General features: G+C 42.1%; 1 protein-coding gene across 1 annotated transcript in view; it reads left to right on the forward strand.

The window, feature by feature from the left end:
* Positions 1–619: 619 nt before the first annotated feature.
* The window catches only part of LOC137372825 (ras-related protein Rab-3B), a 179,072-nt gene continuing 164,813 nt past the window's right edge, over positions 620–14,878 (forward strand). Inside the window, exon 1 of the mRNA XM_068037136.1 lies at positions 620–847. Within this exon, the coding sequence (XP_067893237.1) occupies positions 620–847 (228 nt within the window). The remainder of the gene's footprint in view (positions 848–14,878) is intronic.

Genomic DNA, 14,878 nt, shown 5'->3' on the forward strand with positions numbered 1-14,878 from the left:
AATTCACAGAATGTTATTTATTCAGGTCAGAAGGTTAGTCCCTAAAGCAGCCATATTCACCTAAAGTGGGAATGGGGAATAATTGACATCTTGGGTTCGCATGAAGGATTAACAAAGGATTCAGATCCTTTCAGGTTCAGTATAGGAAATTAGCAAGCGGACCCTTGCTGACATCAGCTGAGCATTTCCCCACTGACTTGAAATAATAGGATTCCACAAGGTGTACAGTACAATGATTTAAAGCACCAGAAAAAACATGGAAGACCTGAGGTATGAGGGGAAGTTTCTAGCAGTATTGTTCACTTTCAGGCTAGTACTTATTAAATAGGAAGAAAGACTTGCAGCTGGACAGCCCCTTTCAAGACCTCAGGGTGTTTATAGCCAAGGAAGTACTTTTTGAAATCTAGTTACTGTTCTAATGTAGAAAAGTTACAAAGGGATCTTTGACACGTGCATAAGGCTCAGGGTAGTTACTCCTCTATCACCTCATGCTAAATGATTGCTATTGTGGTAAAACCTCCTAATATGTGATACCTTCTTGTTCATTGCTTCATGGTTTTATTTCAGAGTGCCTGTTTTTCAGTTTTATCACAGGTTTTATTCCATCTGCATTTTTTAGATGGCTTCTGCAACAGATTCCCGATATAGACAAAAGGATGCATCTGATCAGAACTTTGATTACATGTTCAAACTTCTCATTATTGGAAACAGCAGCGTGGGAAAGACATCTTTCCTCTTCAGATACGCAGATGATACATTCACATCAGCCTTCGTCAGCACAGTTGGCATTGACTTCAAAGTGAAGACTGTTTATAGAAACGATAAAAGGGTCAAGTTACAGATTTGGGTAGGTGGTGTTCATTTTGTGTGATTCTCCCTAAATTGATGAAACACAGAGCAAGATTAGCTACTGCATGAAGTTTAATTAGATAGCCCAATATAGTAATAAGCTCAAGAAATACTGAAAATAGACACCGTAATATATGTAACATTATGTTGGTGGTGACTCTTACTGGGTTACAGTTCTACAGAGGCTGGACGACTATGAGGTGACTCAGCTCAGGTAGAAATGGAGCAGTGGGGATTCAGAGGGGAGACTTGGGGGTGAGAGAGGGGAGGGACAGTGGGGGAGCAGGGGAAAGAGGAGAATGCAGTACTGAGTGAAGAAGACCCATTTTGTGCTGATTTTTGTTAGCAAATGCAACTCACTGACAAGTTGATTGCACTTCAAACTCGGTTAGTGTGTATTTAATCTGCTAAGGGGGATACTGTGCCATATTTTTGTTTCTATGATATAAAGAGCATTATGAAATAGATTTACATTCACTATTGGAGATCTGCTGATAGGAGAGGCGACTGAAAATGAACCAGCAGATTATCTAGTGCAGATCCAAAATTTGAAACAAGTGCCATACAAAGTGATGATCATGGAAATTCTTTTGGGCTTTTGATAGTGCTGCATAATTCATATACAGGGGATGAGTTCACGAGAGGCCAACAAATCCAGGTGCAACAAAGCCCTATGTGTTTTGTCTGTACCTGTTGCCTTCCTGAGATCTATATTTACACAACTTGACACACCTACATGGACATATGAGGAGAGAGCAGTTGTTGCTGCCTCTATTTCACAAGAGAGGTTAGCCATGGAAAAGAACAAAGAGCGATCTCAAGTAAAAAAGTACAAGCAGGTTTGAACTATTGCACCAAGATAACCTGTAAACAACATTTGAATCAGGGCTCCTTACATAGTAGGGGAGATTACCATATCAGGAAGCAATCCTTGCAATCCAGCACAGGGAATATCTGCAATATCAGTCATTTGGCAATGCAGAGCTGTAAGAAACAAAAAAAACTTGCATTTATAAAGTGTCTTTAATGTAGTAAAATATCCCAAGGTGCTTCACAGCAGCATTATCGAACAAAATTTGACACAGAGTCAATTAAGGAGATATTAGGGCAGATGACCAAAAGCTTGGCAAAAGAATTAGGTTTTAAGGAGTGTGTTAAAGGAGGAAAGTGAGTTAGAGATGCAGAGAGGTTTAGTGAGGGAATTCCAGAGCTTAGTGCCTATGGAGTTGAAGTATGGCTGGCAACAGTGGAACAATTAAAATTGGGGGTTTGCAAGAGGCTGAAACTGGAGGAGCACAGAAATTTCAGAGGATTGTGGGGCTGGGGAAGGTTACACAGCTAGGGAGGGGCGAGGCCATGGAGGGATTTGAAAACCAGGCTGAACATTTTAAAATTGAGACATGGCTCAATCCAGAGCCTGTGTAAGTAAGTGAGCACAGAGGTGATAGATGAATGGGACTTGGTGCAAGTTAGGATGTGGGCAGCAGATTTAGGTTAAGTTTAATCTTATGGAGGGTGGAAACAAGTGACAAGTATTAGGTTTACAAGGGGATGGCTTCATCACATTCTTGGGGAAAGGAAAAGTGGGCAAGGCATACAGCTGCCTACTTCATGCATTGGTTTTAGGTGGCTGAGTTTTATTGGATATTATAGATGCTGCCAGTGTTATCATCAGTGCTTTTCATGAACAAAAAAGGGTTTTACCTGCCATTCAGGTAGTATGTGATTATGAAATATCACCATGCATGGCATTCACTGTTATCCAAGAAACAGCCATGATATCTTCATTTTGCAGCAGTCCATATTACCATATTATTTGAAAGTGAATAAATGCTGAATGGATGGCTCATAGCACTACAGCACTATCCTTTGCATCCATAGTTGATGACCCCACTGAGAAAGCTTTTAACAGCAGTTGGGCATCTTGACCTGGACACCTAAACATAATTTTCCTGTTTATCAGTTGCCACTTTTATTTCTGAGAAAAGTGTGCTGTGCAACTAAAGACTTGTGCAAAAGACGATGTCTTAAATTATATCTCACAGAGGGTGCGGCAGCTTCCAACTTAGGTTTGTGCCATGGTTGATGGGTGGAACAAAGAAACATGAGCATGTTAGAAGATGGGTGTTCTCTCTCAAAATAATAGAATTCACAACAGTGAATGTAGACATTCACAGATTTATTAAGCATACAGAAATAACCATTATTGACAATAATAAAACATACAGCAGCACTTATGACAAAAACATGCAAGTTTTAGCTGGGAAATTCAAAACACATTACAAGATTTGAGCTTGTTGTACTTAGTTGGACAGACCTTCGAATTCCAAGGTATCTGTTCTAACACCCACTCTTTATACCCTTTTTCCAATCCTGCTAGGTGACAATTTGCATGTCCCATAGCATTACCTGGTATATAGTTATCATTCAATACTGATTTATTGTCCTGTATTTGCAGCAAATGGATCCATAACTCCTTAACTTGTTACACGTCCTAACATTCTCAAGCAGGTCCTTTATCTTCCAATAATAAAAACAAGAAATGCTGGAACCACTCAGCAGGTCTGGCAGCATCTGTGGAAAGAGAAGCAGAGTTAACGTTTCGGGTCAGTGACCCTTCTTCGGAACTAGCAAATTGCTAGTTTTTTATTTACTAGTTCCGAAGAAGGGTCACTGACCCGAAACGTTAACTCTGCTTCTCTTTCCACAGATGCTACCAGACCTGCTGAGTGGTTCCAGCATTTCTTGTTTTTATTTCAGATTTCCAGCATCTGCAGTATTTTGCTTTTACCTTTATCTTTCAAGCTTGAGTGAACAAAGAAAGCTTCTCTGCCTGTTCCTTGCCTTTGCAATAACTTAGCATCTAAAGCTCTCTGACTGGAATGTCTTGTAATTAGATTTACTGTCTAAATCAACCATTGCTTTTCACTGCCTCCTATAATAAATGAATATTAATCCAAAGTAAAGTCAATCCATCTTATGATTACACTTTTATTCTTTGAATAAAAACTCACTTAACAGGCAAAAGCTAAAAGTTAATATAAAGAGAAATTAACATCATACAGTCTGATTAATCATTTCCGTACAAGTGCAACTGAGGAGTACAGTTATCTTTACCTCGTTTCTAATGCCAGCAAACGTAATCCTTAATTGGAACCAGATAGGAGGGATTGGATTGACTCAGTTTGTGATCTCCCTTCAGCAGCTTGCACCTGTGATTTTAATTGAGTGTGGCATTTGGCCTCAAATAAGACCACCCTCCTTTGATAAATCCACTCTAGCAGGTTTTCCAGCCCTTTAGAATTAAAAGTAGCAATACTGCCCACATGCCTCTGCTGCACCATTGTGAACAATTAGTCAACCCTTCTGTCACCATCACAACTTGCTTTTTAATGGCAATCTATAAGGGCTGTTGCCTTGCCATCATTTCTGCTCCTCAGCCAAGTGTTCTACATGACAGGATCTATGGGAAAGCTTTTCAAGTGAGAGGAGCCTTTCCAGTTGACCCCTATTTGAATGTTTCAATTAGGCCTCTGCCTGTTTCCAGGAGAAATGCTGGATGCCTAAATTGACATTTATGTGACAATCCGAATGGGTAGATTTCCAAATAAATGGGTATGATATGATAGCAAATTACAGAGACATGGTTGCAAGGTGACCAAGGCTGGGAACTAAATATTCAAGGGTATTTGACATTTTGGAAGGATAGGAAGAAAGGAAAAGGAGGTGTGGTAGCTCTGATAATAAAGGTTGAGATCAGAACAGTAATGAGAAATGATCTTAGCTCAGAAGATCACAATATGGAATCAGTTTGGGTGGAGATAAGAAATAGCAAAGGAAAGAAATCACTGGTGGAGTAGTTTATTGGCCCCCTAACAGTAGCTATACTGTAGAACTGAGTATAAATCAAGAAATAATGGGGGCTTGTAGGAAAGATACTGCAATAATCGCGGGCGATTTTAATTTTCATATAGATTGGACTAATCAAATTGGCAAAGGTAGCCTAGAAGATGAGTTCATAGAGTGCATTGGGGTCAGTTTCTTATAACAATACATTCTGGCACCAACCCAGGTGCAAGCTATTTTAGGCCTGGTAATGTGGAATGAGACAGGATTAATAAATTACATCATAGTAAAGGATCCTCCAGGCAAGAGTGATCTTAACACGATAGAATTTCACGTTCAGTTTGAAGGTAAGAAATTTGGGTCTGAAACTTGTGTCTTAAACTTAAATAAAGGCAATTGCAAGGGTATGAAGACAGAGTTGGCTAAAGTGGACTGAGGAAGTAAGTTAGAAGGTAAGATAGTAGAGAAGCAGTGGCAGACATTTAATTCTCAACAAAGATATATTCTATTGAGAAAGAAAGACTCTGAGAAGCATGCACCATCTGTGGCTACCTAAGGAAATTAATGATGGTATCAAATTGAAAAAAGGCATACAATGCTGCAAAGATTAGTGGTAGGCCAGAAGATTGTGAAAATTTTAGAAACCAGCAGAGGAGGACAAAACAAAATAAAGAGGGAGAAATTAGAGTATGAGAGAAGCCTAGCAAGAAATATAAAAACAGCAAGTAAAAGCTTCTACAAATATTTAAAAAGGATGAGACTGAGGATTTAATAATGGGAAACAAGGAAATGGCAGAGACTTTGAACAAGTATTTTGTATCTGTCTTCACAATAGAAGACAACAAAAAAATCATCCCAAGAATAATAGAAAATCAAGAGGCAAAAGGGAAGGAGGAACTTAAAACAATCACAAACATTAGAGAAAAAGTACAAGGAACATAATGGGACTAAAGGAGCTGACAAGTCCCCTAGACCTGATGACTTGCTAAAGAAGGTGGCCGCAATTTGCAAGAACCATAACAAAGTGAGTGTCTGCTAGCATCAGAATTACAAAGATTGGGCCATTTCTGTTTATGAGCACAGTTGACAGCAGGAGGACCATGCTTTCCACTGGCTGCACTTTCCTAAAGTAACAGAATTGTTACACATTGAACATTGGGTACAGTAGCATAGTGGGTATGTTACTGGACAAGTAATCCAGAGGCCTGGACTAATGATCTAGATCTATGAGTTCATAATCCCACCGTGGCAGCTGGGGAATTAAATTCAGTTAATTAAATAAATCAGGAATTTAGAAAAAATAGTATGAGTAATGGTGATGATTAAACTACTGGATTGTTGTAAAAACCCATCTGGTTCACTCATGTCCTTTGGGGAAGGAAATCTGCCATCCTTATCCACAGCAATGTGGTTGAGTCTTAACAGCTTTCTGAAATGGCCAAGCAAGCCACTCAGTTGTATAGAGATGGACAATAAATACTGGCCTTGCCAGTAGCGCCCACATCCTGTGAATATATATGTTTTTTAAAAGCTGCACAACGTAATCCAATCCTATCTCAAACTCACACTGCAGCAAAGGTCACCGAATAGACAACTGGAGTGGAACTCAGCCTGTTTTTTTCTGTCTTCCCTAGCACATGGATACTGAAACTGACTGTATCATGCTGTGCTAACTCAGCATAGATGAGTGAGAAACCTGGAAACATCCTGATCTTTATGACTTAAAATTGCACCAGGCCATATAGCTGTGGGGAAGATCACTGCATGACAATTTTTAATAGAAGACTTTACAGGAGATTTGAGATATTTTGACATTAATATCCCTATAGTGTAATTTCTGGCTAAATTATGCTGCCAACAGTAGAAATTAGGGCTGGCAGTGAATTAATATGAGAAAATATGTGAAATGAACGAACACAAATGTAGAATGATAAAGGATGCATGAATGTTCTTACTGTGATAATGTTTTGAGATACTGATTGTCTTGGTGTTGTGAAAGAAAATGTTACCATACATAATCAGTTTTATCAATGTCTATAGTACTGATCAACTGACAATACACTACAGAAATTATTTTTGAATTGTAACTGTTCTAAAATATATATTTTGCAGTTCTGGTAATCAAACAATGATTTTATGTTTGGACTTGCAGATAGACAGTGCATTTCCCATGGGATATTCAAAAATGATACAATGTTTTGCATTTTTCTTGGAGTTATTATGTTATACTTACTGCACTTTCCTAAAGTGAATAAAGTAAGGTAGGAGAGAAAGCTTATTACAGTTTTCAGACTAAAAGAATATAATTGTGTCTTGTGACATTTTGAGATTTCCTCTGTGATAGAAGTAATTACTGGTTACACTAATCCCACTGTGATTACAGTGAAACACTTAGTCAGATAATTTGTTAAGAATATAATGCCAAGCTGTCATTTGCCATCATTTGACACAATTACTTCAGCAGTATGGCCCATATTTACTGTAAAGGAGGAATGTCCAAGCTTGAGGAACTGGTACCGGATGTGTGTACCAAAACCAGTCTGGGGCCACATAGGATTATGTAAAATGTATCTTCCTTAAACAACATGCAATCCCTTTCCATACATGGAATTTAAACTCTTCCCTCACTCCCCATCATCTCCCAATCTTTTTCTTCCCCTCTTTCCATCTACACTCTCCCTCTTTCTCTCATCTTCCCTATTCCCAATCCTTCACCTTCCCCATATCCTTCTCCCTCATTTTTTCACCTTCCCACTCCTTTCCCACTATTCCTTTGGGATTGGGACTGGAGGATTAGTAATGGTTAAGGCTAGTAATGGTGCAAAAGCATTGATCCCTGATGAGTGGATTTTGTCCAATCAGGGAAAAGGGCTTTTCATCACTTCAGGACCAGGCAGTTTAAAAAAGCTGAAGTTGAAATCAGATATTTGCTTTAGCTCACTTCTGTTCCACATTTATGTCAATAAAGCTCTAGAAGTATTGGATGACCTGGAGAATGATATGCCAATGGTGAATTCTATTGATCCCCAATAAGTCACGCTTGCTATTCTCCAAAAGAAAACAAACACAAGAAAAAGGAAATGAGGATTCAGTTGCTTTCAAAACCAATCAGGACCAGCAGAAGCTCTAGAGGCATGTGGCTTGGACATGGCACATCAACATCTTTGCTATTTTGGATCTTCTGAAGAGAAGCACTGAGTCAGCTAACATGTTTTCGTTTTGGTACAAAACCTGCATCCGTTCACTCCCGAAATATTGCCAGCCAACCCAGTGAACAAGTCAGCTGCAATGGAAGCTACAAGCTATCCAGAATTGAGAAATAATGACAGCGGGCTGAATTTTACCAGCCTTCTGGAGATGGGCTGGGAGGTGGGAGGGGTGGTAAAATGACAGCAGAAGGCATCAGGAGAGAAGTTCAACATGTTCCCGCCACCACAGGATATTATCAAAGGCAGGAAGAGCAGCAGCTTGGCTGCCCACCTATCAGAGGTGGGTGGCAATTAAGGTAATTAATTGGCCTATTGATGGCAAATTTATCTCCCTGCCGGGACTTTACGAGCCTCAGAACAGCCCCCCACCACATGGTGAATCCACCAGTTACACTGAGGGGGCCTCTAAGGGGCTTCTCAGGGGGCGCGGGGTCGTGCCTTCCTTTCCGGAGGCTCCATGGCCCACAGAGGGGCCCACCGGTGGCAATGGCTGCCCCCACAACCCTGATGCCGCTGCTGGGGGCTTCACCCCTCTGATCACCTGGGCCTGCCTGCTGGCCCCAACACATTAAAACATTTTCCACGTACCTGCGAGGACGTCTCACTATGGAGGCTCCTCTCCTTCCCCTTGCAGCCTCAGCATCAGTCACCTCTACTAGTGTTGCTGCTGGGGCTGTAGAGCTGCCAGCCCTCTTTAATTGGATGGTGATCCCAGCGACGGCCTCTTAATTGGCCACCAGCAGTCAAATCCCCTCCACGGCCCTGCAGTTCGCCTGCATGGGCTCGGGCTTGTATTTGGTCCTGGTGGCAGGACCCACAGAGTACTGGTAAAATTATGGCCAGCATTTCTCTTGCCAGCATTTATCTGCTTTCCCTTTCTGTGCAACATCTGTGGACTTCAAAAAGTAGAAGAAAGGTTTCAGAGACTTCGGCAGAGAGGTACCTGTGTGAGGCAGGGACCAGTCCATCTTTGTCACTGCTGATAGAGGAAGAAGATCAGAACCAACCTTGGTACATTTGCACCAGTGGGCCTGCAGTAGTTGGCAGGATCACGGCACAGGGGCAAATCAATAGAGTGGTTCTGTGATCCCTGCGCCAGTCAGAATTGACTATCTCAAATTTTAAAATACCTCATGGGAAAAGAGTAATATACTTTGGGCATCCTTCGTATGTTTCTAAAATTGCTTGTGCAAGCTTTGTGCACAAGTTAGGATCAGAATAGATGAATAGATCATGGACAGTCAGCTGGTGGGTGGAAGGAGACACTAGTGACAGGAGGCTGCAGTCGGGGATGGTCCCCAGCAATCAGGAGTGGGGGTGGAAGGTGGGGGGGAAGACTGGCAATTGGGTGGTGGGGGAGACCTGCAGAGAGAAGCCTGCTATCACGAGGGTTGCGGGGAGGTTGGAGGTCGGGACTGGTGTTGGCCGAAGGCTTCCTTGAGCAACCTGGCGGGATGCTAAAGTAACTACTTGCCAGGGGCAACTGGCAGTGTCCACTTTTGTTCAGCAGCTGGGAATGCAACAGCTCTGGCCGCCCCTGTTCTGTTAATTAGGCCCCTGCCTGTATTTTTCGGAAGCCTCATCCATGCCCTGATTCCTGCACTTTAAAATTTAAAAGTGCTGGGAATGATTGGGGTTGGGTTGCCTGATCCTGATATTTTAACCCCCTCACCTGACCTTCCTCCCACCCATTAGGGTGGGCTGGGGTGTGTCACTAAAGTCTGAGGTCTAAGGTCTAAGTTTCTGTTGATACAAATCAGCAATTAACCCACAGGGTGAGATTTTAACTCATTCAAAACCCACTCACTTTTACAGAGTTAAAATCGGGCCTATATTCTTTGTGGAGCAGTCCAGTCAACAACAAAAAATTACCAAAACTTTAACTAACGCAGAAATAGTTAGATTTGTAAAGGTGGAACATGATCAACTTCTTTTCGTGTATTAATGAATGCAGGGATTAGGATTTTGTATTTAACTATTATGCTCAAAATATTAATTCAGGCTTCCACTAATATTTCCCTGAACTAATGCAATAATGGCTGCTATTACTGACCTGTTGCTCCTGACTACCTCCACCTCCGTCTAGAAACACACCATCACCTACCGTGACATGCAAGAATTAGGAACTCAAAAACTGGAGGTTGCGGGCACAAGTCCATGTCCAGCAACCCCACAACACCATGCACAGTTGCATTGCCCACCATGGTACTTGTCCTGTGTTTTTGCAGGAGTTAAGGAAATGAAGACATTGTGCTGGATTTTGTTTGTATGTGCAAATCAGGGTCTGATTTTTCTCATTGATAATTTTGGTGTTCTTACAAAGCTAAGTATGGCTCTGGCTGTTGAACCATGTCATCTATATATATATATATAACTGGATATAGCCCGGAGGTGCACATAAGCCCAGAGGGACCATAAAAATAGATTGTATTGTGTCTTTTGGCATCAGTTGTGTGCACTTGTGTATCTTTACATAATTTAGAAAGTCAGATAAGTGCATAATACTAATCAGTCATAGAGTCATTACAGCACAAATGGAGGCCATTCAGCCCAACAAGTCCATGCCAGCTCGCTGTAGAGCAATCCAGTCAGTCCCATTCCCCCACAGCCCTGCAAGTTTATTTCCCTCAAGGGCCCATCCAATTTCATTTTGAAATCATTCATCATCTCCACTTCCACAACCCTTGTAGCAGTGAGTTCCAGGTCATTACCACTCGCTGTGGAAAAAAAGTTCTTCGTCACATTCCCCTGCATGTCTTTCCCAAAACCTTAAATTTGTGTGCCCTAGTCCTTGTACCGTTAGCTAATGGGAACAACTTTTCTTTGTCTACCTTATCTAAACTTGCCAAAATCTTGCACACCGCTATCAAATCTCCCCTCAATCTCCTTTGCTCCAAGGAAAACAATCCCAGCTTCTCCAACTTAACCTTGTAGCTAAAATCCCTGATCCCTGGATCCATTCGGGTAAATCTCCTCTGCATCCTCTCAAGGACCCTCACATCCTTTTAACGTATGGTGACGAGAAATGGACACAATACTCCAGTGTGCCCTAACCAGAGCTTTATTAAGGGATCAGCATAAATTTCCTGCTTTTGTACTCAATACCTCTATTTATGAAGCCCAACGTCCCATATGCTTTACCAACTACTCTCAATATTTCCTGCCACATTCAAAGATCTATGCACATGAACCCCCAGGTCCTTCTGTCCCTGTACACTCTTTAGGATTGTGCCATTAAGTCGATATTGCCTCTCGCTGTACCTTTTGCCAAAATGCATCATCTCACATGTCTCTGTGTTAAATTCCATCTGCCACTTGTCTGCCCATTCTGCTAGCCTATATATATCCTGTTGCAGTCGATTGGTATCATCCTTACTATCTGCCACAAATCCAACATTTGATATCATCAGCAAATTTTTAAATTATACTCTGCATTCCAATATCAAAGTAATTTATATATAGGAGAAAAAGCAGTGGTCCTAGCACTGACCCTTGGGGAACACCACTGTCTACCATCCTCCAGTTTGAAAAATAACCATTTACCATGACTCACTTTTTTCTGTCCTCAAGCCAATTTTTTATCCAAGCTGACACTGACCCTCCTATTCCACGAGCCTCAGTTTTGTTAACCAGCCTTTTATGTGGTACGTTGTTAAACACTTTCTTAAAATCCATATAGACAATAGCCATTGCTTTCCCTTCATCAACCTCCTCTGTTACTTCATCAAAAAATTCATTTAGACTAGTCAAGCACAATCTGCCTTTTACAAATCCGTGTTGGCTCTCCTTAATTAACTCAAACCTCTCCAAGTGCCCGTTGATTTTTCCCCTGATTATTGTTTCTAAAATCTTACTGACCACTGACGTTAAACTGACCAGCCTGTAGTTATTAGGAATGTCCTTACACCTTTTCTTGATTAAGGGTGTCATATTTGCCACTCTCTAATCCTCTGGCACCTCCCTTATATCTGGGGAAGATTGGAAGATTATGACGCCCCTCCACTATCTCCACTCCCACTTCCTTTAGCAACCTGGGATACAAGTCATCTAGACCAGGCAACTTATCCAATTTAAGCATAGCCGACCTTTCCAGTACATCCTGGTTATCAATTTTTTCCCCATCCACTTCTAACAATATTTTATCAGCATCCTTTTCCTTAGTAAACACCAATACAAAGTACTCATTAAGTAGTCTAGCCTTTGCCCTGCGCCTCTAGGCATATATCACCCTCTTTGTCCCTAACAGGTCCCACCCATCTCTTACTACCCGAGGAAGATTTTTTTCCCACTCTAATCTTGTAGAATGTCTCACTGTTCCCCTAATTTAATCAGTAGAGCAATTGGTATGTACATTTTAGTGTATTATAGAGTGGGATCAATAATGTGACGTCCAGTACACACTGTACCAGGCCTCTGGGTGTGGAGGCATGAAGTCTACTCCTCGCGCCGTCTGCTCAATGTGAACGACCATCATCTAACGTACTGAGCATATGCAGACAAAGAGGACACACCGCTAATTAAGACCCAAGAAGTGTTTTAAATTAATAGACCTCCTCATAATGTGACTTGAGCATCAGAGCTTTAAACACCGAAAACCTATTTAAAACAAATGCTTTAAGAGATCCCTTGGGGAAACAGAGTAAATTGTGTGCTTGGGTAGCCTTCTAATTAACATGGGATCACATTTTCTTTATGCTTCATCTTTCTTCAGGCTTCCAACAACCAATTCTTTAAAGGGGTATTTGTACCCTTCATGGCCAACTAGCAGGTCTTCAGTATATAAAAACAAGAAATGCTGGAACCACTCAGCAGGTCTGGCAGCATCTGTGGAAAGAGAAGCAGAGTTAACGTTTCGGGTCAGTGACCCTTCATCGTTTCACTGTAAACAGTAGTGGCCAAAGCAATCCAACAGTATTTGCTCCAGATGACATCCATTTGCCTGCACAATTGCTACATTTTCCGAAGGACTTTCAAACATTCAGCAAAGATATTTAATTTTGAATTATGGTGATAAATTAACCATATGATGTTTTAGTCATGTCTGATGGAACAATCTGACTTAGTGGATTAGTACAGAGCTCTCAAAGGGATCATTCCTCAAAGATGTTCAGTTTTCTTTCTGTATATATAGATTAATCAATAATTTGTGAAATTACTACAAATTGTGAGTATCTTGGGCTTCTTATTGAATGAAGGCCAGAATTTAACACCCTCACTCCCCCGCCACCCCCAATCCTGGGAGTGGGCAAGGAGCGTAAAATCGTAGGGAGGTGAGGTTGCCTTGGCCGTTGCCTACCCACCTCCACTGCTATTTTAACAGTGGTGGGGGAGCTGGCAAACAGCCCACCCGCCCTTAGGCCAATTGAGGCCCTTAAGTGGACAATTAATTGCCACTTAAAGGCCTCTTCCCACCACCGCTGCTGGTAGTTTACAGGCACGTCGGCACCTGAGGTGGCCGCCCAGTAACACCTGGCAGCCACTTTGTGGGCTGGGGGGGTAGAGCAGTGGCCCTCCTGATGGGGTACCCTGTAGCATGGATCTGCCCCACTAAAAGAACCCCTGTGCCCTACACTGTGGCTTCCCCACCCCCCACCGCTGGCATCTAGCCAACTGTCCCCCGTGAGGCCCGACACCCACTTACCTTTTTGGAGGCTGACATCCATGATCCTCTTCTTGCTGGGTGCAGTCACAGCAGTAGCCACCACTCCTGGTGGCGCTGCTGGGACTGAAGAGCTGCTGGCCCTCTGATTGGCTGGCAGCTCTTGGAGGTGGGACTTCCTGCCTCAGAGGGGCAGAAGCCCTGACTGAATCCAATTAAGGGCCTGAGCCACGCAAAATAGCAGCGTGGCTTCCAGGCCTGGTAGAGGCCATTAAATTCTGGCCTAAGTGTTCATTTGGTAAATGTTTGGGTTAAAGAACACTATGCTGAGAAATAAGAATGTAGTAGCAAAGAAAATTTAAGATTGTCATTATGCACCAAAAAAGTAACTAAAAATAATTTTGCCAGTAATTTCTTTTAATGCCACACTTCATCCAGACTTCCTCCCAGAAGCAGGACATGAGCCTTCAGCAGAAATGTAAACCAGTATGAAGATTGATTAATGTAGGCAGGAGCCCTTTCACACACAATCCAAATGAACCCTTGAGATGCAGCCAAACAAATCATCTCAATCCTTTAGTATGCACTAATCTCCAGCCTAAGCAAGCTGCAAATTATCTGTTGACCTTGCAAGATTTGGATAGATGCAACAATTTCCAGAAATATATGTGCAAATGTTATTAAAGAATATTTTAAAAAGTGGTCATTCCAGAGAGGAAGATGAATAATGGAAAAAAATTACTTTTTCTGATTATTTAGGCACTAATGCATTATGGGATTGCAAAACAGCAATTAATCATTGTGACCTGTGTGGATTAGTATGCTAACTTGTGATGTACTCAGTTTATTGAGAAAGTGTAACTGTACCATTGTGATTTATGTCTGCTCTTGTTCACTGACACAAGAGTTCAGTTAAAATGCTACAATACAAAACAAAAACCAATACAAAACACAATGGGCTGGATTTTGCCATGAGCTTTGGGACCCCTGTGTCAGGACCTGTCAGGACCAATTGCAGATTCCGAATCCGCACATGCCGGCACCGAGACTGGTTGTGCAATCTTCAGGGAGGTGGCCTCTTAATTGCTTGCCTCTGCGCTCGCTGTCATATTAAGGACGACAGGTGGGCTCTTGATGCTGCAGGCCCAATCAGAGGGCTGGCAGCTTTGGAGCCTTGGCAACCCCACTGGGATGGGTGGGTGCTGCTGAGGCAGGTTGGGGACCATGAGGGCACCTCAACATGGAGGCACCCACACAGGGCTGCACAGCGGTGCAGAAAAAAACAAAATCTAGGCCAACAGGTCCATAGGGATGGACCAGGTTCAGAGCAATTGTGGCCTTTCATGATTGTGGCCCCATCAATGGAGCATGGAGC

This window comes from Heterodontus francisci, chromosome 8, assembly GCF_036365525.1.
Source record: "Heterodontus francisci isolate sHetFra1 chromosome 8, sHetFra1.hap1, whole genome shotgun sequence".
NCBI lineage: Eukaryota > Metazoa > Chordata > Chondrichthyes > Heterodontiformes > Heterodontidae > Heterodontus > Heterodontus francisci.